Source organism: Mustela lutreola, chromosome 4, assembly GCF_030435805.1.
Source record: "Mustela lutreola isolate mMusLut2 chromosome 4, mMusLut2.pri, whole genome shotgun sequence".
NCBI classification, from domain to species: Eukaryota; Metazoa; Chordata; class Mammalia; order Carnivora; family Mustelidae; genus Mustela; species Mustela lutreola.
This window is the reverse complement of record NC_081293.1, coordinates 117,685,026-117,704,512: the sequence shown is the minus strand read 5'-3', so window position 1 is coordinate 117,704,512 and position 19,487 is coordinate 117,685,026. Positions and strand designations below refer to the sequence as shown.

General features: G+C 40.5%; 1 protein-coding gene across 8 annotated transcripts in view; it reads left to right on the top strand.

Moving 5' to 3' along the window:
* The window catches only part of MAGI2 (membrane associated guanylate kinase, WW and PDZ domain containing 2), a 1,359,941-nt gene that overhangs the window by 1,156,148 nt on the left and 184,306 nt on the right, over positions 1 to 19,487 (top strand). For 6 of the 8 annotated variants that reach the window (XM_059170943.1, XM_059170941.1, XM_059170948.1 and 3 more), the window contains 2 exons: positions 12,854 to 12,885; positions 19,175 to 19,364. In XM_059170943.1, the coding sequence (XP_059026926.1) occupies positions 12,854 to 12,885; positions 19,175 to 19,364 (222 nt within the window). The remainder of the gene's footprint in view (positions 1 to 12,853; positions 12,886 to 19,174; positions 19,365 to 19,487) is intronic. The other 2 variants (XM_059170944.1, XM_059170942.1) reach the window with 1 other exon arrangement.

The following is a 19,487-nucleotide window of genomic DNA, read 5'->3' as shown; positions in this document are numbered from 1 at the left end:
TGCCCTCTATCCCTACACTTTGAAGAGTTTTGATTAGGAAGGGATGCTGTACTTTGTCAAATGCTTTTCAGCATCTATTGAGAGTATCATATGGTTCTTGTTCTTTCTTTTATTGATGTGTTGTATCACATTGACTGAATTGCGGATGTTGAACCAACCTTGAAGCCCTGGAATAAATCCCACTTGGTCGTGGTGAATAATCCTTTTAATGTACTGTTGAATCCTATTGGCTAGTATTTTGTTGAGTATTTTCGCATCTGTGTTCATCAGGGATATTGGTCTGTAATTCTCTTTTTTGATGGGATCCTTGTCTGGTTTTGGGATCAAGGTGATGCTGGCCTCATAAAATGAGTTTGGAAGTTTTCCTTCCATTTCTATTTTTTGGAACAGTTTCAGGAGAATAGGAATTAGTTCTTCTATAAATGTTTGGTAGAATTCCCCCGGGAAGCCGTCTGGCCCTGGGCTTTTGTTTGTTTGGAGATTTTTAATGACTGTTTCAATCTCCTTACTGGTTATGGGTCTGTTCAGGCTTTCTATTTCTTCCTGGTTCAGTTGTGGTAGTTTATATGTTTCTAGGAATGCATCCATTTCTTCCAGATTGTCAAATTTATTGGCGTAGAGTTGCTCATAGTATGTTCTTATAATAGTTTGTATTTCTTTGGTATTAGTTGTGATATCTCCTCTTTCATTCATGATTTTATTTATTTGAGTCCTTTCTCTTTTCTTTTTGATAAGTCGGGCCAGGGGTTTATCAATTTTATTAATTCTTTCAAAGAACCAGCTCCTAGTTTCGTTGATTTGTTCTATTGTTTTTTGGTTTCTATTTCATTGATTTCTGCTCTGATCTTTATGATTTCTCTTCTCCTGCTGGGCTTAGGGTTTCTTTCTTGTTCTTTCTCCAGCTCCTTTAGGTGTAGGGTTAGGTTGTGTACCTGAGACCTTTCTTGTTTCTTGAGAAAGGCTTGTACCGCTATATATTTTCCTCTCAGGACTGCCTTTGTTGTGTCCCACAGATTTTGAACCGTTGTATTTTCATTATCATTTGTTTCCATGATTTTTTTCAATTCTTCTTTAATTTCCCGGTTGACCCATTCATTCTTTAGAAGGATGCTGTTTAGGCTCCATGTATTTGGGTTCTTTTCAAACATCCTTTTGTGGTTGAGTTCTAGCTTTACAGCATTGTGGTCTGAAAATATGCAGGGAATGATCCCAATCTTTTGATACCGGTTGAGTCCTGATTTAGGACCGAGGATGTGATCTATTCTGGAGAATGTTCCATGTGCACTAGAGAAGAATGTGAATTCTGTTGCTTTGGGATGAAATGTTCTGAATATATCTGTGATGTCCATCTGGTCCAGTGTGTCATTTAAGGCCTTTATTTCCTTGCTGATCTTTTGCTTGGATGATCTGTCCATTTCAGTGAGGGGAGTGTTAAAGTCCCCTACTATTATTGTATTATTGTTGATGTGTTTCTTTGATTTTGTTCTTAATTGGTTTATATAGTTGGCTGCTCCCACGTTGGGGGCATAGATATTTAAAATTGTTAAATCTTTTTGTTGGACAGACCCTTTGAGAATGATATAGTGTCCTTCCTCATCTCTTATTATAGTCTTTGACTTAAAATCTAATTGATCTGATATAAGGATTGCCACTCCTGCTTTCTTCTGATGTCCATTAGCATGGTAAATTCTTTTCCACCCCCTCACTTTAAATCTGGAGGTGTCTTCAGGCTTAAAATGAGTTTCTTGGAGGCAACATATAGATGGGTTTTGTTTTTTTATCCATTCTGATACCCTGTGTCTTTTGACAGGGGCATTTATCCCATTAACATTCAGGGTAACTATTGAGAGATATGTATTTAGTGCCATTGTATTGCCTGTAAGGTGACTGTTACTGTATATGGTCTCTGTTCCTTTCTGATCTACCACTTGTAGGCTCTCTCTTTGCTTAGAGGACCCCTTTCAATATTTCCTGTAGAGCTGGTTTGGTGTTTGCAAATTCTTTCAGTTTTTGTTTGTCCTGGAAGCTTTTAATCTCTCCTTCTATTTTCAATGATAGCCTAGCTGGATATAGTATTCTTGGCTGCATGTTTTTCTCATTTAGTGCTCTGAAAATATCATGCCAGCTCTTTCTGGCCTGCCAGGTCTCTGTGGATAAGTCAGCTGCCAATCTAATCTTTTTACCGTTGTATGTTACAGACTTCTTTTCCTGGGCTGCTTTCAGGATTTTCTCTTTGTCACTGAGACTTGTAAATGTTACTATTAGGTGATGGGGTGTGGGCCTATTCTTATTGATTTTGAGGGGCGTTCTCTGAACCTCCTGAATTTTGATGCTCGTTCCCTTTGCCATATTGGGGAAATTCTCCCCAATAATTCTCTCCAGTATACCTTCTGCTCCCCTTCTCTTTCTTCTTCTTATGGAATCCCAATTATTCTAATGTTGTTTCGTCTTATGGTGTCAGTTATCTCTCGAATTCTCCCCTCATGGTCCAGTAGCTGTTTGGTTTTTGCTCAGCTTCTTTATTCTCTGTCATTTGATCTTCTATATCACTAATTCTTTCTTCTGCCTCATTTATCCTAGCAGTGAGAGCCTCCATTTTTGATTGCACCTCATTAATAGCTTTTTTTATTTCAACTTGGTTAGATTTTAGTTCTTTTATTTCTCCAGAAAGGGCTTTTATATCTCTCGAGAGGGTTTCTCTAATATCTTCCATCCCTTTTTCGAGCCCGGCTAGAACCTTGAGAATTGTCATTCTGAACTCTAGATCTGACATATTACCAATGTCTGTATTGATTAGGTCCCTAGCCTTCGGTACTGCCTCTTGTTCTTTTTTTTGTGTTGAATTTTTCCGTCTTGTCATTTTGTCCAGATAAGAGTATATGAAGGAGCAAGTAAAATACTAAAAGGGTGGCAACAACCCCAGGAAAATATGCTTTAACCAAATTAGAAGAGATCTCAAATCGTGAGTGGGGAGAAAGGGGATAGAAAGAGGTTCAAAAAAGAAGAAAGAAAAAAAAAGAAAAAAGAAAAGAAAACAATTAAAACAAAAGAAAACAAATAATAAAAATATAAAAAAGAAAAAATATATATATTGGATAAACTAGTTAAAAAACGTTAAAAAAGAAAAAGGTAACAGTTAAAAAAAATTTATCAGAAGGCGAGACAAAAAACAAAATAGGAAAAAGAAAAAAACTAAATTAACTGCAAGACTAAAAAAAATCACAAGGAAAAAGCCATGAGTTCCGTGCTTTGCTTTCTCCTCCTCTGGAATTCTGCTGCTCTCCTTGGTATTGAAACAGCACTCCTTGGTAGGTGAACTTGGTCTTGGCTGGATTTCTTGTTGATCTTCTGGGGGAGGGGCCTGGTGTAGTGATTCTCAAGTGTCTTATCAAGCCCCTTATCAGGGGCCCAGGGTGAGTAATCCGCTCGGGTTTGCTTTCAGGAGCTTTTGTTCCCTGAGCGCTTTCCGTAGAGTTCCAGAGGACGGGAATACAAATGGCGGCCTCCTGGTCTCCGGCCCGGAGGAGCCGAGAGCCCAGGGCCGCACTCCTCAGTGCGCGCTCAGAGAACCGCGCCCAGTTACTCCCGTCTGCCTGACCTCCGGCCGCGCTCAGAGCTCACCGAGCCTGCGACCTGTTCAAGGTAACACCGAGCTGTGAGCTTACTGTCGGCTCTGTCTCTGTAGCCGGCTTTCCCGTTCTAATACCCGCAAGCTCTGCAACACTCAGACACCCCCGATCCTTCTGTGACCCTGCGGGACCTGAGGCCACGCTGACCCCGCGTGGGCTTCGCCCCGGTTTAGCCTCTGGAGCGATGTCCCTCAGCAGAACAGACTTTTAAAAGTCCTGATTTTGTGCGCCATTGCTCCGCCGCTTACCGGGAGCCGACCGTTCCCCCCCCCCCAGGGTCTATCTTCCCTTCGCTTTGGATTCACTTCTCCGCCGGTCCTACCTTTCAGAAAATGGTTGTTTTTCTGTTTCCAGAATTGCTGTTCTTCTTCTCTTCGATCTGCCGATGGATTTTCAGGTGTTTGCAATCTTTAGATAAGCTATCTAGCTGATCTCCGGCTAGCTGAAGTAGTCTCAGCCTGCTACTTCTCCGCCATCTTGACTCCTCCCCAAAAAGATTTTTAAAAATCTTTTTTTTATAAGGAAAAAAAAAGGAAGAAAAACTATAATAGCTTTGATTTAAAAATAAAAGGTCGGGGGGCACTTGGGTGGCTCCATTGGTTAGGTGTCTGACTCTGGCTTAGGTCATGATCTTGGGGTCCTGGGATCAAGCCCTGCATCAGGGTCTGTGCTCAGCAGGGAGTCTGCTTGAGGATTCTCTCTCCTTCTTCTTCTTCTACCCTTCCCCCTGCTCATTCATTCTCTCTGTCTCTCAAATAAATAAATAAATCTTTAAAAAAAATAAAATAAAAAGTCAGGGACATCTTCTGTGAGGAGGAGGTATTTAAGGGTGTTTAAGCTGACACCTAAGGAGAGTTAGAGGTAGCTGTGTGGAGGGTGAGAAAAGGTGGGCAAATGAAGGAGCCTGTGCAAAGTCCCTGTGGTTAGAAAGGTCTGACTTATTCAAGGAAATCCCGTGAGTGAAGAGGAGTGAACCATGAGGCCTCTGGGGAATAGTAAGGGGAGACCTACTAATAGGTTTTGTGTTTTATCCTAAATTCAGGGGGAAATCCACTGAGGGATTTTAAGCATAATCAGATTCTGTGATGACAACAAATTTGTTGTTGCTTTGATTCAGGCAGTAGATGATGGTGAGTATGGATTACAGCGGTGGCTGTGAACATGGAAAGAAGTGCACCTGAAAGAGATTTGGGAGGGGAAATCGAATTTGGTGATAAGGAATGGAGTATAGTGCAATGAGTATGAGGTGCCTTTGAGAGTTTGGGTTCAGGTGAGAGGGAGACATTAAGAATGACTTTCAGGCCCCTGTCTTAAAACTCGGGAGGGCAAGTGAAAATTTACCAAAATGAGGAACACAGAAGAGAAGATTTGGGGGAAACGATCAAGGGTTCCACTTTCACTATGTTGAATTTATGGTGCTTGTGAGACACCACAGCTCAATAAATATTTAATGTTGACGTATAGTAAAACAGACATTTAATCTTTCTGAAACTACTTCAAGATGTTTCTAGACAGGTTTCTCAAAAAAAAAAAAATACGCGTTGCTATATATTCATCGTTTTTAAAAAATTATTACTCTCAGAATTGAAACTTTCTATTTGTGAGTATTGCTACCCTTTCGCATTTTCTTTGCCAACTGTTTACAGCAGTTTATCTCTTCACTGCTCTTGGTTCTGTTCAGAACATTAAAAAAAAAAAAAAAAAAAAAACCCCTTTGTAGTTTTTAATATGTTCTGCAAGCTCACCCCACTCTGAGTCTTAGCCTCCCTGACACAGTTCTTCCTCTTTCCCTGCAGGCCTTTATTCCTGTTCAAGGCTATTCACCTGGCCTGCTTTATTCTGAACACATTCTTTATGTAGCGGAGTTTATCAGAAGACAACATGTGCAGACTTATCCTTTCTAGATACTCATTGGGATTACTTTAAATGGTCAGACTGCTCTCTCCATAAGGAACAAAGCCAGGGGGGAAAATGCTGTTCGAAAACAGCTTCATGGTGTTTGTGAGGAAAACACTTTCATTTAAAAGATGCAGAAAGGATCCTTTTTTAAAGCCTTGTAGAGTGAGCCTCAGCTTACCACATAAAACAGATTCTGGCCAAAGATGACGACCAATTTGGGTTCTTCTCTGTAAATGGAGTATTGTGCTCGGCTAAAAGTTAGTGACAGGAGGTCTGGGTACCACCAGCAGAGTGTACCTTCCATACTTGTGTAAAGGAAAGGTGGGGGGAAGTTTTTGGCCCAAGTCACTTTCATTAAGAAAAAAATGCCCCTTTCTGACTTCGAAAGCTTCAACAGATTATCTAAAGGAACTGCAGAGTTTAACTCATTTAACGAATTTTAGTAAGACATACGTGAATCAGTTAAAACCCAGGAAGAAAGTGAATAACACTGAACTACTTTTAATGGAAATTAGTCCTTTACCCTGCTGGCTCACATGTACCAAAGGCTGAATTTTTTACGGAAAATTTGCCAGACTGCGGGGATAATGAGAGGATCCTTAAATTAAAGATTAACTTTATTAGTGGTATTTTTCTCCCTCAAATTAACCCTAACCGGAGATTCTAAAAACCCTGGGGCATTTTTCCCCCTTTGGGAAACTTCAAAAAAATGATTATCTCTTTTGGAAGACTTTCTAACAGTCCTTGAAATATTTTCAGAAATGTAGTAAGAACATGAGTGTCCTTTATTGCATCTAATCCTTTGTGAGAAAGGATAACTTTAGAGGTAGAAGGGTCTGTGTGGGGGTCCAGGTGAGTTTCCTGTCCTCCAGCAGGACACCACAGGAACTGTGAAAAAGAAATTCTCTTTCTTACTCTTTTATCCTCTCTCACACTCAGGCGATATGCACATACTTCTGCTTTTCTTCTCTTCCCTCTTCTATGGCTTTTTTTTCTTTTCTTTTCTTTTTTTTAAATAACGGTGAAATAGACATAAAATGGGTCACGTTAGTCACATGTAAGGGGACAGGTTCAGTAGTGCTAAGTACGTTCACACTGTTGTACCTTCCTTCTTTTTTAAGCAAAACAGAACAGAGCTCTTAATAAACCAGAGCGGGACATCTGCAGTGAAACAGGTTTTTATTTCAAAGTGCCTCCTACTTCTTTTCTGTTGCTTAAAGAAAAAGAGAAATATAAAACATTTCCCCTGCATCTCTATCATTTTTAGTTTCTGCAGAATTCCCTATAAAATACATGAAACTGCAATGATAATCTTCAAAACCAGAGTCATATGTTGCACAAAGTACTTCAGTTGAAGGGGAACCCATTTCACATTCTGCAAATGGAAGTTCAGTCTATCAAATGGACTATAGAGGCATATTGAAAGATTTAGTTCTGTTTGGGGAAATTTCTAGAAATCTGGGGGGAAAAATTGCCTTGGCATTATTCCAAATTGAAGATAACCATCATGGAACTCTCTGATCTAAGTCACTCTTCGTTGTGTTTTGATCTCTTATGCAAAGTGGGGTGATTTTAAAATTTCATCATGTTGTTGCTGTGTGAAAATAAATAAAATAAAAAATCTTACCCAACCACTTACAAATGCACACTAGGGCTCTCCTTCAGAACTACTGTGACTATATTGATAGTTTTTCATTCTGGGTATCATGTGTCAGAAGTAAGTTTTGAAAAGAGCTGCTTTGTGGAACCTTCCTCTTGAGAACAGGCAATGTTGCCAACCAGTCGCCAAGCAATCGGAAAATGGCTCTTTGTGATGCTCACACTGGCCACAGAGTTCTGCATGCCATGAGGGGAGGCCTCTGTCAAGGCTGATGATGGACAGACAACCAACAGAAGCCAATAATCTGCATAGCAAATGGAATGTTCTGCTGTTCCTCTAAAGCAAAAGTCCTAACAACAAAACATTGAACGGGGTGCAGGAAAAGGAAATATTAAATAATTTCTGGGTCTCTTGCTTCATTGAATGGGGTATTACCTGCAGTAGATATTACGATTGTGTTTTTGTTTTTAATGTTCTGATAAGGTGTTCAGATTTAGCAAATAAAAAATACAGAATTCCAGGGGTGCCTGGGTGGCTCAGTCCATTAAGGGTCTGACCTTGATAAGGTCGTGATCTCAGGATTGTGAGATTAAGTTCCACACTAGGTGTGGAGCCTGCTTGACAGTCTCTCTCTCTCTCTCTCCGCCCTTCCCCACCCCACTCCCATGTGCACTCTCTCTCAAACAGACAGAATTCCCATTTAAATTGAATTTCAGATGAAGAGCAGAAATTTTTTTTTAAGATTTTATTTATTCATTTGACAGACAGAGATCACAAGTAGGTAGAGAGGCAGGAAGAGAGAGAGAGGGAGGAAGCAGGTTCCCTGCTGAGCAGCGAGCCAGATGCGAGGCTGAATCCCAGGACCCTGAGATCAGGACCTAAGCCAAGGCAGAGGCTTAACCCATTGAGCCACCCAGGTGCCCCCCAATTTTTTTTGTATGAGTATATCCTATATAACATATATCTCATGTAATACACAGCACATACTATACTAAAAAAAAAATTCATTCTCTATCTGAAATTCCAATTTAACTGAGCATATTGTATCTTATCTGATAGCCATCTTCCTGTAATTTACTGAAAGTTGTATGTATTGATATGTAGAATTCAGTTCAAGTTTCAATATGAAATCACTGTTGTCTTTGGTTTTCAAGTACTGAAATTTCTTATATAAGCTCTTTGTGCTGGGCTTCTGTTTCTCTGCCCATCTCACTGTGCTTTCAGGAGCAGAATGAAAAATTTATTTTAGTTTTATGACTAATGAAGACAGATTTTAGAAATCTAATAACACTTTGAGCTTCATAGTAAATATATCTAAATTTTCCCATTTTTTCTTTTTTTTCCCCCTTTTAGGTCCCTACTTAAGGTTTGTTAGCCTATAACTATACCTTAAGGTCTTTTACTTTGTTCCTCAGAGTAAGGATTAAATAATTATGTTTCCATTTGTGCATATACAAACACATACCAATAAATGATTAATATGGAAAAGATGGGTCATTATAAAGAAATTTGATTCCCAAAAGGGAATATAATATACTGCTTTCTGTAGAAGTAGGGGAAATAAAGGCCAGAAATAAACTAAAACATACAGATGATGTTACTATCATTTTAAAGAAATACTCTTTTTTCTACGAATTAGGTTCACAGCTCTGAAAGATTAAGAAAAAGTTATCTAGAGCCTCGTTCTGTTTCCCTATGGAGAGTGGTGGTGGGAAACCCAAAACTCATACTTAGAGCAGACCAAACCTAACTTGTTTCTGTCTCCAAATAGAATGATTCCAGAAAAAGAAAAATTATAGAAATAAGGATTTTAAAGTTTTTCCTTTATTTTTGTTTATTTTATATAAACATTAATTAGGATAAACTTGGTTTCCAAGAGCAGCCATCCTACAAAAAAAATATATATATATATTGTACATTTGTAATACATAATAGCTTGGTCCACACTATTCTAGCATTTCCGTAGCTCTTCCAATGGAGTTGAACAGAAAGTTGAACTTTAATCATCTAAAAAACTTGACTTTCTGGCTTTATCAAACCAAATCGAGTATATCCAAGATAAGAGTTTTCTATTTATCTTCATTTAAATGTCTACAGCATAATTGATAATTTGCCAAAGAAACACAGAGGGCCACATAAGTTATTTCTATTGGGGAAGATCTATTCTGATACTATTTCTTACTACCCAAAATTAGTTACTGCCTAGCAACCAGCCTCTTTTTGACAGTGTCTTAGAAAGGCTAATGATGGCTTCAGACTGAAGGCTCTGCGGCACAACTCAGTGTTAGAAATACTCCAGAAACTGCCATAATAGGAGCAGGACAGGGCTCCTGCGTCACACCAATGGTCTGGGGTCAGACTAAATGAAACAGCCTTAAAAGAATGGGGAGCCAAAGTACCTCAGATGAGAGGTGGTCATGGTAAACATCCCTGTCTCCTTGTGTCTTGACCAGTGGCCCTCTTATGCCATTTTAGTTCTGACACCAGAACTGCTGAGAGGTCAGATGATTACACATTTTCCGGATGAGGAATCATCATCTTTTAGCATAATGTCCCACACAGAGACAAGAGCTCTGTAACAGAGTGACCATTTTTTTTTTTTTAAGATTTTATTTATTTATTTATTTGACAGAGAGAAATCACAAGTAGATGGAGAGGCAGGCAGAGAGAGACAGAGGGAAGCAGGCTCCCTGCTGAGCAGAGAGCCCAATGCAGGACTCGATCCCAGCACCCTGAGATCATGACCTGAGCCGAAGGCAGCGGCTTAACCCACTGAGCCACCCAGGCACCCCCAGAGTGACCATTTTTAATACATTTGTATCAAAGTGTAAAAACTCCCATCACCTTACAAAAATAGAACAGTAAATACTCAAAATCCATTCCAGCGCTCCAGGAAGAAGGTGATGGTGCAAAGAAAGCAGAGGAAATAATTGAATGTTTTGACATTGTGCGACTGTACAAATGACATCTTTTGCAGAAGACCTGTTGCTGGTAATTCCACACATCAACAAATTTTATCCTTCACTGAAACTAATGGTTAATTGGCCAATAGTTTACAATTTTATTTTTTATTTTATTTTTTTAAATTTTTACTGTAGACTTAGCAGTCAATTTGTTTTTATTGGCATTTTTACAAAGTAAGTCAAGGAGACAAATGTATTTATCTGTAACTTTCACTCTCAGCTGCTTCCAAAATAAGATGGGATTAGACCCTTCTAATTAAGTTATAATTGAACCACATGTCGAACAGAATTTTTTCATTAGTTGGAAAGATAGGAACTTACAGGATACGTAAGATGAGCTGATTCTTCTCATCTCCTTAGGTAGGATGGTTATTACACTTGAGCATTGCTTGAACTCTGGGTTCCAAAAAAAGCTGAGCAACCTGATAGATTATGTACCTTCCCTCTTTGCATAAAATGAAAAAGCATCAGGTCTTTACAACGTGCATTGAGGGACCAGTTAATCTTTATGCTGTGCCTGAGCAGGATTGCTTAAACATGTAGAGAATTGGGTGTCCCAATTTCTGCAGATATTTCCTATAAATGGGCTACAGTTTTCAACTATTACCATTTTATAGGATCCCAGTTTTTAAGCGTGATAAACACACAGTATGTGACTACTTTTTTTTTAGATTTTACTCATTTTATTTGACAGAGATTACAAGTAGGCAGGGAGGCAGGCAGAGAGAGAGGAAGAAGCAGACTCCCTGCTGAGCAGAGAACCCGATGTGGGGCTCCATCCCAGGACCCTGGGATCATGACCTGAGCCGAAGGCATAGGCTTTAACCCACTGAGCCACCCAGGTGCCCCTGTGACTTATTTTTAATATTTCACTTCTATTGGGCATTTTTCAGATACCAACTAACATTAACATGAGCAAATTTGCTGTTTTGGCTTACCAGTGCCAGTACATGTCAGCCGTCTCTCTCCCTTCCCCACCATTATTTTTAAGCTTGTTTTTATTACTTTAAAAAAAAATGATACCATGTGATGATAATAATAAAAGAAAAAAGGAAAAGGAATTAATCTCTCTTTTGCTTTTCATTATCTAAATGGTCATTTGGATTACAACAGAGACAGTCCAATCTGCATACCATTTGGGGTATTTTTGTTTTCTTTTCTTGTTTTTGTTTTTTCTTTGCATACCATTTGTGATCGTAAATGTTGCTCAGTAAAATCGGAAAAAATAAAGCATGGCTTTGTTGATATATGAGTCATTCAATTAATAAGCAGTTTGAGCTACTTCTTCATGCACAATATTCCTGGCACTAGCATAAAAAACAGATACCTGCTCAGAGAAGATCTCCATGGGAGATCAGTCCCCAAAGAGTTATGCTTTTATACTAGAATCCGATTCATAATATAGGTACAGACATTATTTTTAAATTTAAGACTAATGAGCTCTTCTTAAGCAGCCCAAAATGATATCTGAAAATGGTTCGCTATTCACTTGGCCCAGAAAACCTCACAAAATCATACAAACCAAGAGGTTCAGATCTCCATATTCACTTTTAAAAACACATGTGAAACTGCCCAGACCATCAGGGGTATGCAGATCTGGAAAGCCACCAAGTATCTGAAAGACTTTCACTTTGCAGAAGCAGGGTTTGACATTCCGTGGCCACACTGGTGGAGTTGGTAGGTGTAGGTTGGTAAGTGTGCTGAACGGGCTGAACAGCAGGGCTGGACACAGGATTGGTGAGCCAGAAAGAGCACTGAATCAGGGGTATGCAGATATGGAAAGCCACCAAGGATCTGAAAGACTTTCACTTTGCAGAAGCAGGGTTTGACATTCCGTGGCCACACTGGTGGAGTTGGTAGGTGTAGGTTGGTAAGTGTGCTGAACGGGCTGAACGGCAGGGCTGGACACAGGGTTGGTGAGCCAGAAAGAGCACTGAGTTTTTACTGCACATGCTTAATAATGCAGACAGTAATGCTGAACTGAAGGGTATAGATGTAGATTCTCTGGTCATTGAGCACATCCACGTGAACAAAGCCCCCAGATGTGGTGTGGAATTTACAGGGCTCGAGGCCACATTAACCAGACATGATGAGCCCCTCCCTGCTGAGTCCAGATGATCCTTCCTGAAAAAGAGCAGCCTGTTCCTAAACCGGAAGAGGAGGTTGCAGAGAAGAAAAAGATAACCCAGAAAAGACTGAAGAAACAAAAACTTGTGTCCCAGGAGTAAATCCCGCATAAAATAAATGCAAATTTAAAAAAAAAAAAGGAAAAAAGAATTGTAGGACTCAGAAGTCTTGTTGATTGCTTTTTAACCAGATAAAGAACAATTCTGCTGTACACAAAGCAGAATTATTTTTTACTAAGCAAAGTTATTTACCTTGAAGAATTTAATTTCTGTCTATATTCTCTCTGTCCCTCTTCCCCCTACCCTCCTCCCACCCTGCCACCCTCCCCCATTCTCCAGCTATGGCCGGGACTCAGAAATCGCTAAGGATGGCTCAGTATTAGATCTTGTAACACAGCTCACCATTTGCCGTGGTTTACCTTCTCTGTGCCTCAGACTCCTCAGCCATCGAATAAGGACATGTTCTTAGAATAATTAACATAATTCTAGTGAAATGATTTGGGCTCCTTGAAGAAAAATGTAGCATATTTTGTCAGGCAATGAATTAATATTAATGCAATCATCTGAATATCATGCCACCCGTAAGTGGTAGCACGTTATATTTTCAAAGTTCAAATATTGTTTTCTTTATTACAGGTTTCTTTTCTCCATGGAAAACTCCAAAGCCTGTAAGTTGGAATTATTATGCTTCCTTCTTTATTTCTAGTTATTATTGCAATCCCAGTAAATAAGAGTTAATTGGGTGACCGCAAAATCTCTTTTACCTCTGAGATTCTGTGATGTCAAAAGCACAAATCCTGTGTCCCTTTGTCTTGTACTTGTCCCACAAATACAAAAATAGCATGTCTTCCATTCCTGTAGAGGCAATTATTCCTGTTTTTTTAATATACTTAGAAAATGGGCATTAGGACTGTTCAATATGGAGTACTCTAGAAACCTTTTGTTTTCCCCCGTCAGGAATAACTGTAGTCTTCATAATATGGAATTTTCAGACAAGATGCAAATTGTGTTCCTAGAGGTCTGGACCTACAAATTAAATCTGGTGCATAAGGAATTTAGCTTTGTATATATTTATATGTTTATATTCACTTTTTGATGTATTTGCTAAATAATGCGTGTGTGAATATTGTAGAGACGTACATATTCCACCAAACCTGGCAATCACTCAACTTCTGAACCTCCTTCAGAAGCTGGTGATCTCCACCATCACCTAATCTCTCTGGGCGTAGTTCCCTCATGAATCGTGATGCCGATATAGGAGGCTGATGGATTTTAATCATCTTTCTGTGTGGCTAGGTTAGCCAAGTAGACTTTGCAAGTAGAAGTAATTTCTCCTTGCCATTAGATTGAAACTAGTTACTGGCCAAGTCCCCAGAACTGACGCTGGTTTTCTGGGATCCTGTTTCAAGGTGGGCTAGAATACCGTGCCCTGCCAGGGATGTCTAAAACCCACAAGTAAAAGAGAACTATAGCAAAGTGATTCAAGTCAAAAACAAAACACAGGGAATCACTTCTTGCACCTACATCTTTTCTTCCCTCTCACACTGAGCAGCTCAGATGAAAGTGGCCCCAAGTCTGGCCAGTGAGTAGGGAATTCTCGGCTTAACTTAGGCTTCTCCTGTTTCTTTCACAGAGGGAATATTTAACTGCTTGATTTTCTGTTTTTACAAAGGGAGGTAATATAATTTTGCATCCTTTTCAAGTTCATAACTGGCTTAATTAAATAACATAATGGTTTGAAAATGTGAAAGTGAAGTGCTACTGAGCCCTCTCATATGCCTGAGCTCCAGGTATCTCTCAAAGAGACATAAGGAAACCAGGAGCTGGAGATGAGGGACTGATCTGTCAGAGCTGCAGATCCTCATCATCAACCATGTCCTCCTTGAGGACTGTCCCATCTGGTCCACAGAGAAGATCAGATGGGCAAACTGGACCCATGTGGGTTTAGTAAACCATTAAGTGATGTGCATGGTTTGAAAAGAGGTAGTTTTAAAGTGTTTAAAATGAAATTTGTTTTATCTTGGCCAAAATACAAATAATTTCTTCCTTTTATCCCCAAAGTTAATCTTTGCGTCTGTGGTTATACACATCTTTATCTAATTTAACAAGGAACCTTGCAACTTCATCATGGTGCTACAATTATGCAATTTAGTGATTTCCTTATATGTACCACATTTACACAAATTATGCCATTTGGCATAATTACAGCATTTTCTGTCATTATGGTAATTACATCCAGAGTCAATAATTCCCAAAAAGGTTTTATAGAACTCAAATTACAATTAATCCTGAACCCACACGTCCCTTCCAAAGCTAAGGCTTGGACTTTCAGGTTCTAGACTGAGGATATAGGACTGTCAATGTAATGTCCTCCATGTATCCGCCAGAAGCTCTTTAAACTATGGACTGTAATGAGAAGCAGTATGATACACGTTTGGGGGCACAGGCTCTGAAGGCATACTGCCTAGGGTCAAACTTTGCTTCTTCTCCTTAGTATCTGTATGGCCTTCAACTAGACACTTAAGTTGTCTGTATCTCAAGCTCTGTCTGTAAAAGGGGAACAGCGATACTACCCCACTCATATGGCCATCATGAAGAGTCTCAGTCTATGTAAGTTGCTTAAAACGGTGGCTCTAAAAATATATTGAGCTCAAAAATATAAAGTACTGTCATCCTAGAAAGCAAACCCTCCATGCATAAAACCTCAATAAATTAGTGGCTCTATAAAATGAACATAGTTTACCGAAGCATTCATCGAAACAAATATATAAATATATACATACAGTGTATGGATTGATAGACACTTTCCTCTCAGAATTGACAGCATCTGTAGTCAGGATGAGGAAATGTTATCCCGAGTAAGATCTCTCCTCCTCCTGGTCCTGTGTGACTTCCTAACCCTCTTCTGTCCTACTCATCTACATCTTAAGCTAATCTGCGTTGAGATAGTCATTTCCTTGGCAACAAGTTATATACTAATTGTAGTGAGTTCTCCTTCTCTCTCTCTGGAAGGGATCCAAGTTCGTTCTTCAAGTACAGAATCAAACCAAATGCCTCTTCATATTCCAGCCCTGCCCTAAAACAGTGAGGGGGTGCATTTAGACTACACCAGCTTCAATAGAAAGCAAACAGTTTCTCAGCAGAGTACTTTGTGGGAGGTGGGGCACTGCCTTATTCACAAGCCCTCAACTTGCAGTGTGCCCCCTCAAAGAGAAGGTGGTTCCATCCTGATTGGGTTTTCCTGTTTTATCATTCAAGGTCCTGTTGTGGACTACATGTCCACTCTGTCCGCTGACAGTTCAGTGACTCTACATTCATTCAGTCAGGCATTCATTCTTTCATTCATTCACCAAGGCCTATAGAGCTATAAGGTTTCTCCCAGACACTGAAAACAACCTCATTTCCACTTTTCCTTACCTTAGTGAGATGCCTAGGCTTGGACACCATGGCGACTGTACAAGGCCCATTCAGAAGCCTTTGAGAGGGAAATGTCTGGCGGGAGCGTAACTCTAGACAGGCCAACATCAGGAAGACACTGGGTGAAACAAGTGAGACCCAAGGGCCTGGACGATGGGACAGGATCAGAATCTAGGGTGTCCAAGAAAGTTGAGAGGAACAAGTGAGTAGAGTGTTCCAGCTGGAACACATAAGTCCAGAGACCACGTTGTCTAAGAAAGTAAGAAGTCAACAGAGTGCACCCTGCAAAAGATGCTGTCAGATCAGCACACCAGCCCCAGTGAGCAAGGGGGAACCTCTGACCCCAGGGCAGGTGGTTTGCACCGTGGTCTTCAGGGCCGAAGCCAACAAATAACTCAATCTCGGGGTGGGGAGCAAGTCTGCTTCTTCACTAATTTCATGGGTGCAGTGATTTTCTGCTCTACAGTCTTTTAAGAAAGGCTGACAGAGTGACTCAGGGGTTGATGAATGTCACAGCAAGATGTTGTGAATGCTTGACTAATTCCCCCGTTTCCGTGCTATAGGAATTGTAGAATTTGTCACTCTGCCCCAGTAACCTTCCCAACAGTGCCCAAAGCATTATTTGTTCTGTAGTTTTACAAATGTTTTTTAGAAATACTAATATTTCACCTGAAGCATGTTTGCTCCAATGATTGCACATGAGCAATACATATACTAGCAAGACCTATGTGGGTATCAGCTCCCCCTCAGCAGAAGATGAGAGAAAGCAATAGATAACAGCTGAAGCCTGTGTATGACAAGTGGGATTCTACAGCCACGCAGTCCACATATCTAATTTATTTACTGTTTAGAAGTTAGAATCTTATGTTTGGAAACAGAAGGGAGAAAGTCACAACCACAGTGTATCCACATAGTGCCGAAAGCCAGTCACTTTAAATGAAAAATTGAAAAAGAATATGACTTTACCCACAAATGTGGGTCTTCTCATCATAGCAAAGACACAGAGAGTGGATGACCAAAGAAACCCAGAATGGCTTCCTAGATGAATTTTGCTATCAAATGAATTATGAGGGGCAGATTTTTACTAAATGGGAGCAAAAGGGCCACTGAGCAGAACATTAGCGAAAATTCTAAGCAAATTTGCCAGTTATTCCCCTCAATGTGTTATTGTGAAAAGCACTCCCGTCAGAGTACTAATTGGGTTGACCTGGGGTCTCCTGCTGACAGCTGCTGGACCTCTTTGCATTTTCCAGATTATGTTTCATATGAGGGACTTGAGCTTCCCTAGGAATTTTCCATCTTCATTAGGTATAGAAACTTTGTTTAAGTGAAATCTTGGTCAGTAGCCCACGCAGAAAAGAAATGAAAGTGAAGCCAATTGTCTTAGTCCCTTCAGACTGCTGTACCATAGACTGGATGGCTTCTAAACAGTAGCAATTTATTCCTCAAAGTTCTGGAGGCTGGAAGTCCAAGATCAAGGTGCTGACGGGTTCAGTCTCTGGTGAGAGCCCACTTGCTAAAAGCGGTCTTTTCTCTGAACCTCAGCTGGCAGAAGGGTCTTCGAGACACTTAGTCTCCATTATAAAGGCACTCAGCCCATTCATGAGGACTCCACCCTTGTGATCTAATCGCTCCCCCTCAAGACCTTCCCTCTTAGTACCATTACCTTGGGCATTAGAATTTTAACATATAAATTTGGGAGAGAACTCAAACATTCAGACCGTAGTATCAGTCTTACTGAGAGGCAGGTTAGTGACCCATTTCTTTCATAGTTTGCTGGCTCACGTGACACCTGCCACAGCCCCAGATAGGTGAGGAAGTCACGGGGAACTTTGTTTTACAAAGTGACATGCACGGTATGTGGTACCTCATGTTCCCTCCATGTTACCTCTCTCTTCATGTTACCTCACGTTCTACACTCCCAAGGGTGTAGAGCCCTAACCGAGACATAACCGCAGGGAAACAAAAGCAGGCCAGGTCAGTAGGGGACAGAAGATTATAATCCTGCCAAATTCAAAACAGTGTGTATCAAAGCTAGTTTGTTTGTTTGTATGTTTGTTTGCTTTAAAAAAAAAGTACAGTCATGAGTCAGCCAGATTGTGGGGGGAAAGAATAGCTGACCGTAGTTTATTTATGATTTCATTCATTCACTAAATTAACATTTTCTGAGCTTACTCTGTGTTGGTAAAACAGCAATATGGAAGAGTCTGTTCCTGGCAGGATCTGTCCCCAACGTGCTCTGTTTGAGGAGACACAGGTAGACTTGCCATTATCCTTAAGCATCATGAGGGTCAGGTGTGAGGACTGGGTAGCGATGCTATGGGAGCATCCAGAAGGATGTGTAACCAGTTAAGGAATGGTCAGCAAAGGCCTTCCAGAAGAGACATCTTATCCAAGTCTAGTAGCCTTCTGGTAAAGGGAGGAAGGGAATTGGGAAAGTGGAAAGGTAAAGTTGGCAGGAGAAATTAAGAAAGTATACAAAGGTGCAGGGGCAGGAGAAAATCTGGTGGATCCTAGGGACTGAGAGGAGAGACCATCAGTGAGTATGAGAACCGGGAGCAGGAAGTGGGTCATGAGGAGCCACTAATGCCCCAGCAGGGAGGTTAGCCTTAAGCCTGAAGACCATGCTGACCCAATGCAGAAGTTTAGACAAAAGGATAACCTGATCGAAGTTTTACACAGAGCAGGTTTATTCAAACCAGAAGAGTACAACTTGAGATGAATCGGTTGACTGTTGAATGTAGGTGAAGTCGGTGGTACAAACAGGTGGTCTCAGTTAACCGGGCTCTCTACTTGGTAAAACAGTATTAGTCTTCGCCTTATCTACCTCACAGGGCCATGGTGCGGATCAAAGAACGTACTGTGTGTGAGAAAACATGGTAAGCTGGGAAGAGTTCTAGAGATCTTTAATAGATTGTAGTGGCAGCAACCTCAGCAGTAGCATTTTGGGGAAGAAACTGCCAGACTGACACCAAATGAGGCTTCACAGAAGACTTTGAACAATTCATAAATCCCAGATCGTTGCATTACTCCTTCAAACTGTGAGGAAAGTGACTGATGTTCAGGTATAGGAGATTATGGGATATGCGTTGGTGTCAAAAGAATACACAGAGACTACTTTTCTTCTGCTTTAGTAAAAGTGGTGTAATGGATCTGGGCCAGTTCCACACATTTCTACACACTTACGTATAGTTATCTGGAGGTACGTGTTATCTTTCTTGGGTAGCAGAAGAAAATGCTCAGAGAGATTAAGCGATTTGCTAGAGATTACCAGCAGTAGGTGACAAGGTTGTGTCAGTTCGCATTCAGAAGTCCGGCACCGCTGGTGTTGAATACTGTCTACAGTACTTTAATATAGAGACCCAGAATCTTTTCTCACTTATTCCCAAGTCGTAAATGGTTCGTGGAGGAAACATCCACAGGGCAAGAAGGTCTAACTGAGGAGAGCCCACAGGGCGGGAGGGTCTGATTTAAAGAGTGAGGGTTACAGTACATGACGAGGAAGAGTTCAGCCATCTTCTGTTCTCTTTCACTTTCCAGATGATGGACCGCTGGGAGAATCAAGGCAGTCCTCAAACGAGTTTATCTGCTCCGGCCGGACCGCAGAATCTGCCTTTCCCACCCGCCCTTCACAGGACATCATTCCCTGACTCAACAGAGGCCTTTGACCCAAGGAAGCCTGACCCATACGAGCTCTACGAGAAATCTAGAGCGATTTATGAAAGTAGGCGTAAGTGAAAGCCACATAAAACAAGGGTACATGAATAATAGCTGAAGCCCTGCCAAGAGATATATTGAAGCTAAGATGATCTGGCATGATTTTATATTCTGAGGTTGAAAAAGTATCTCAAAA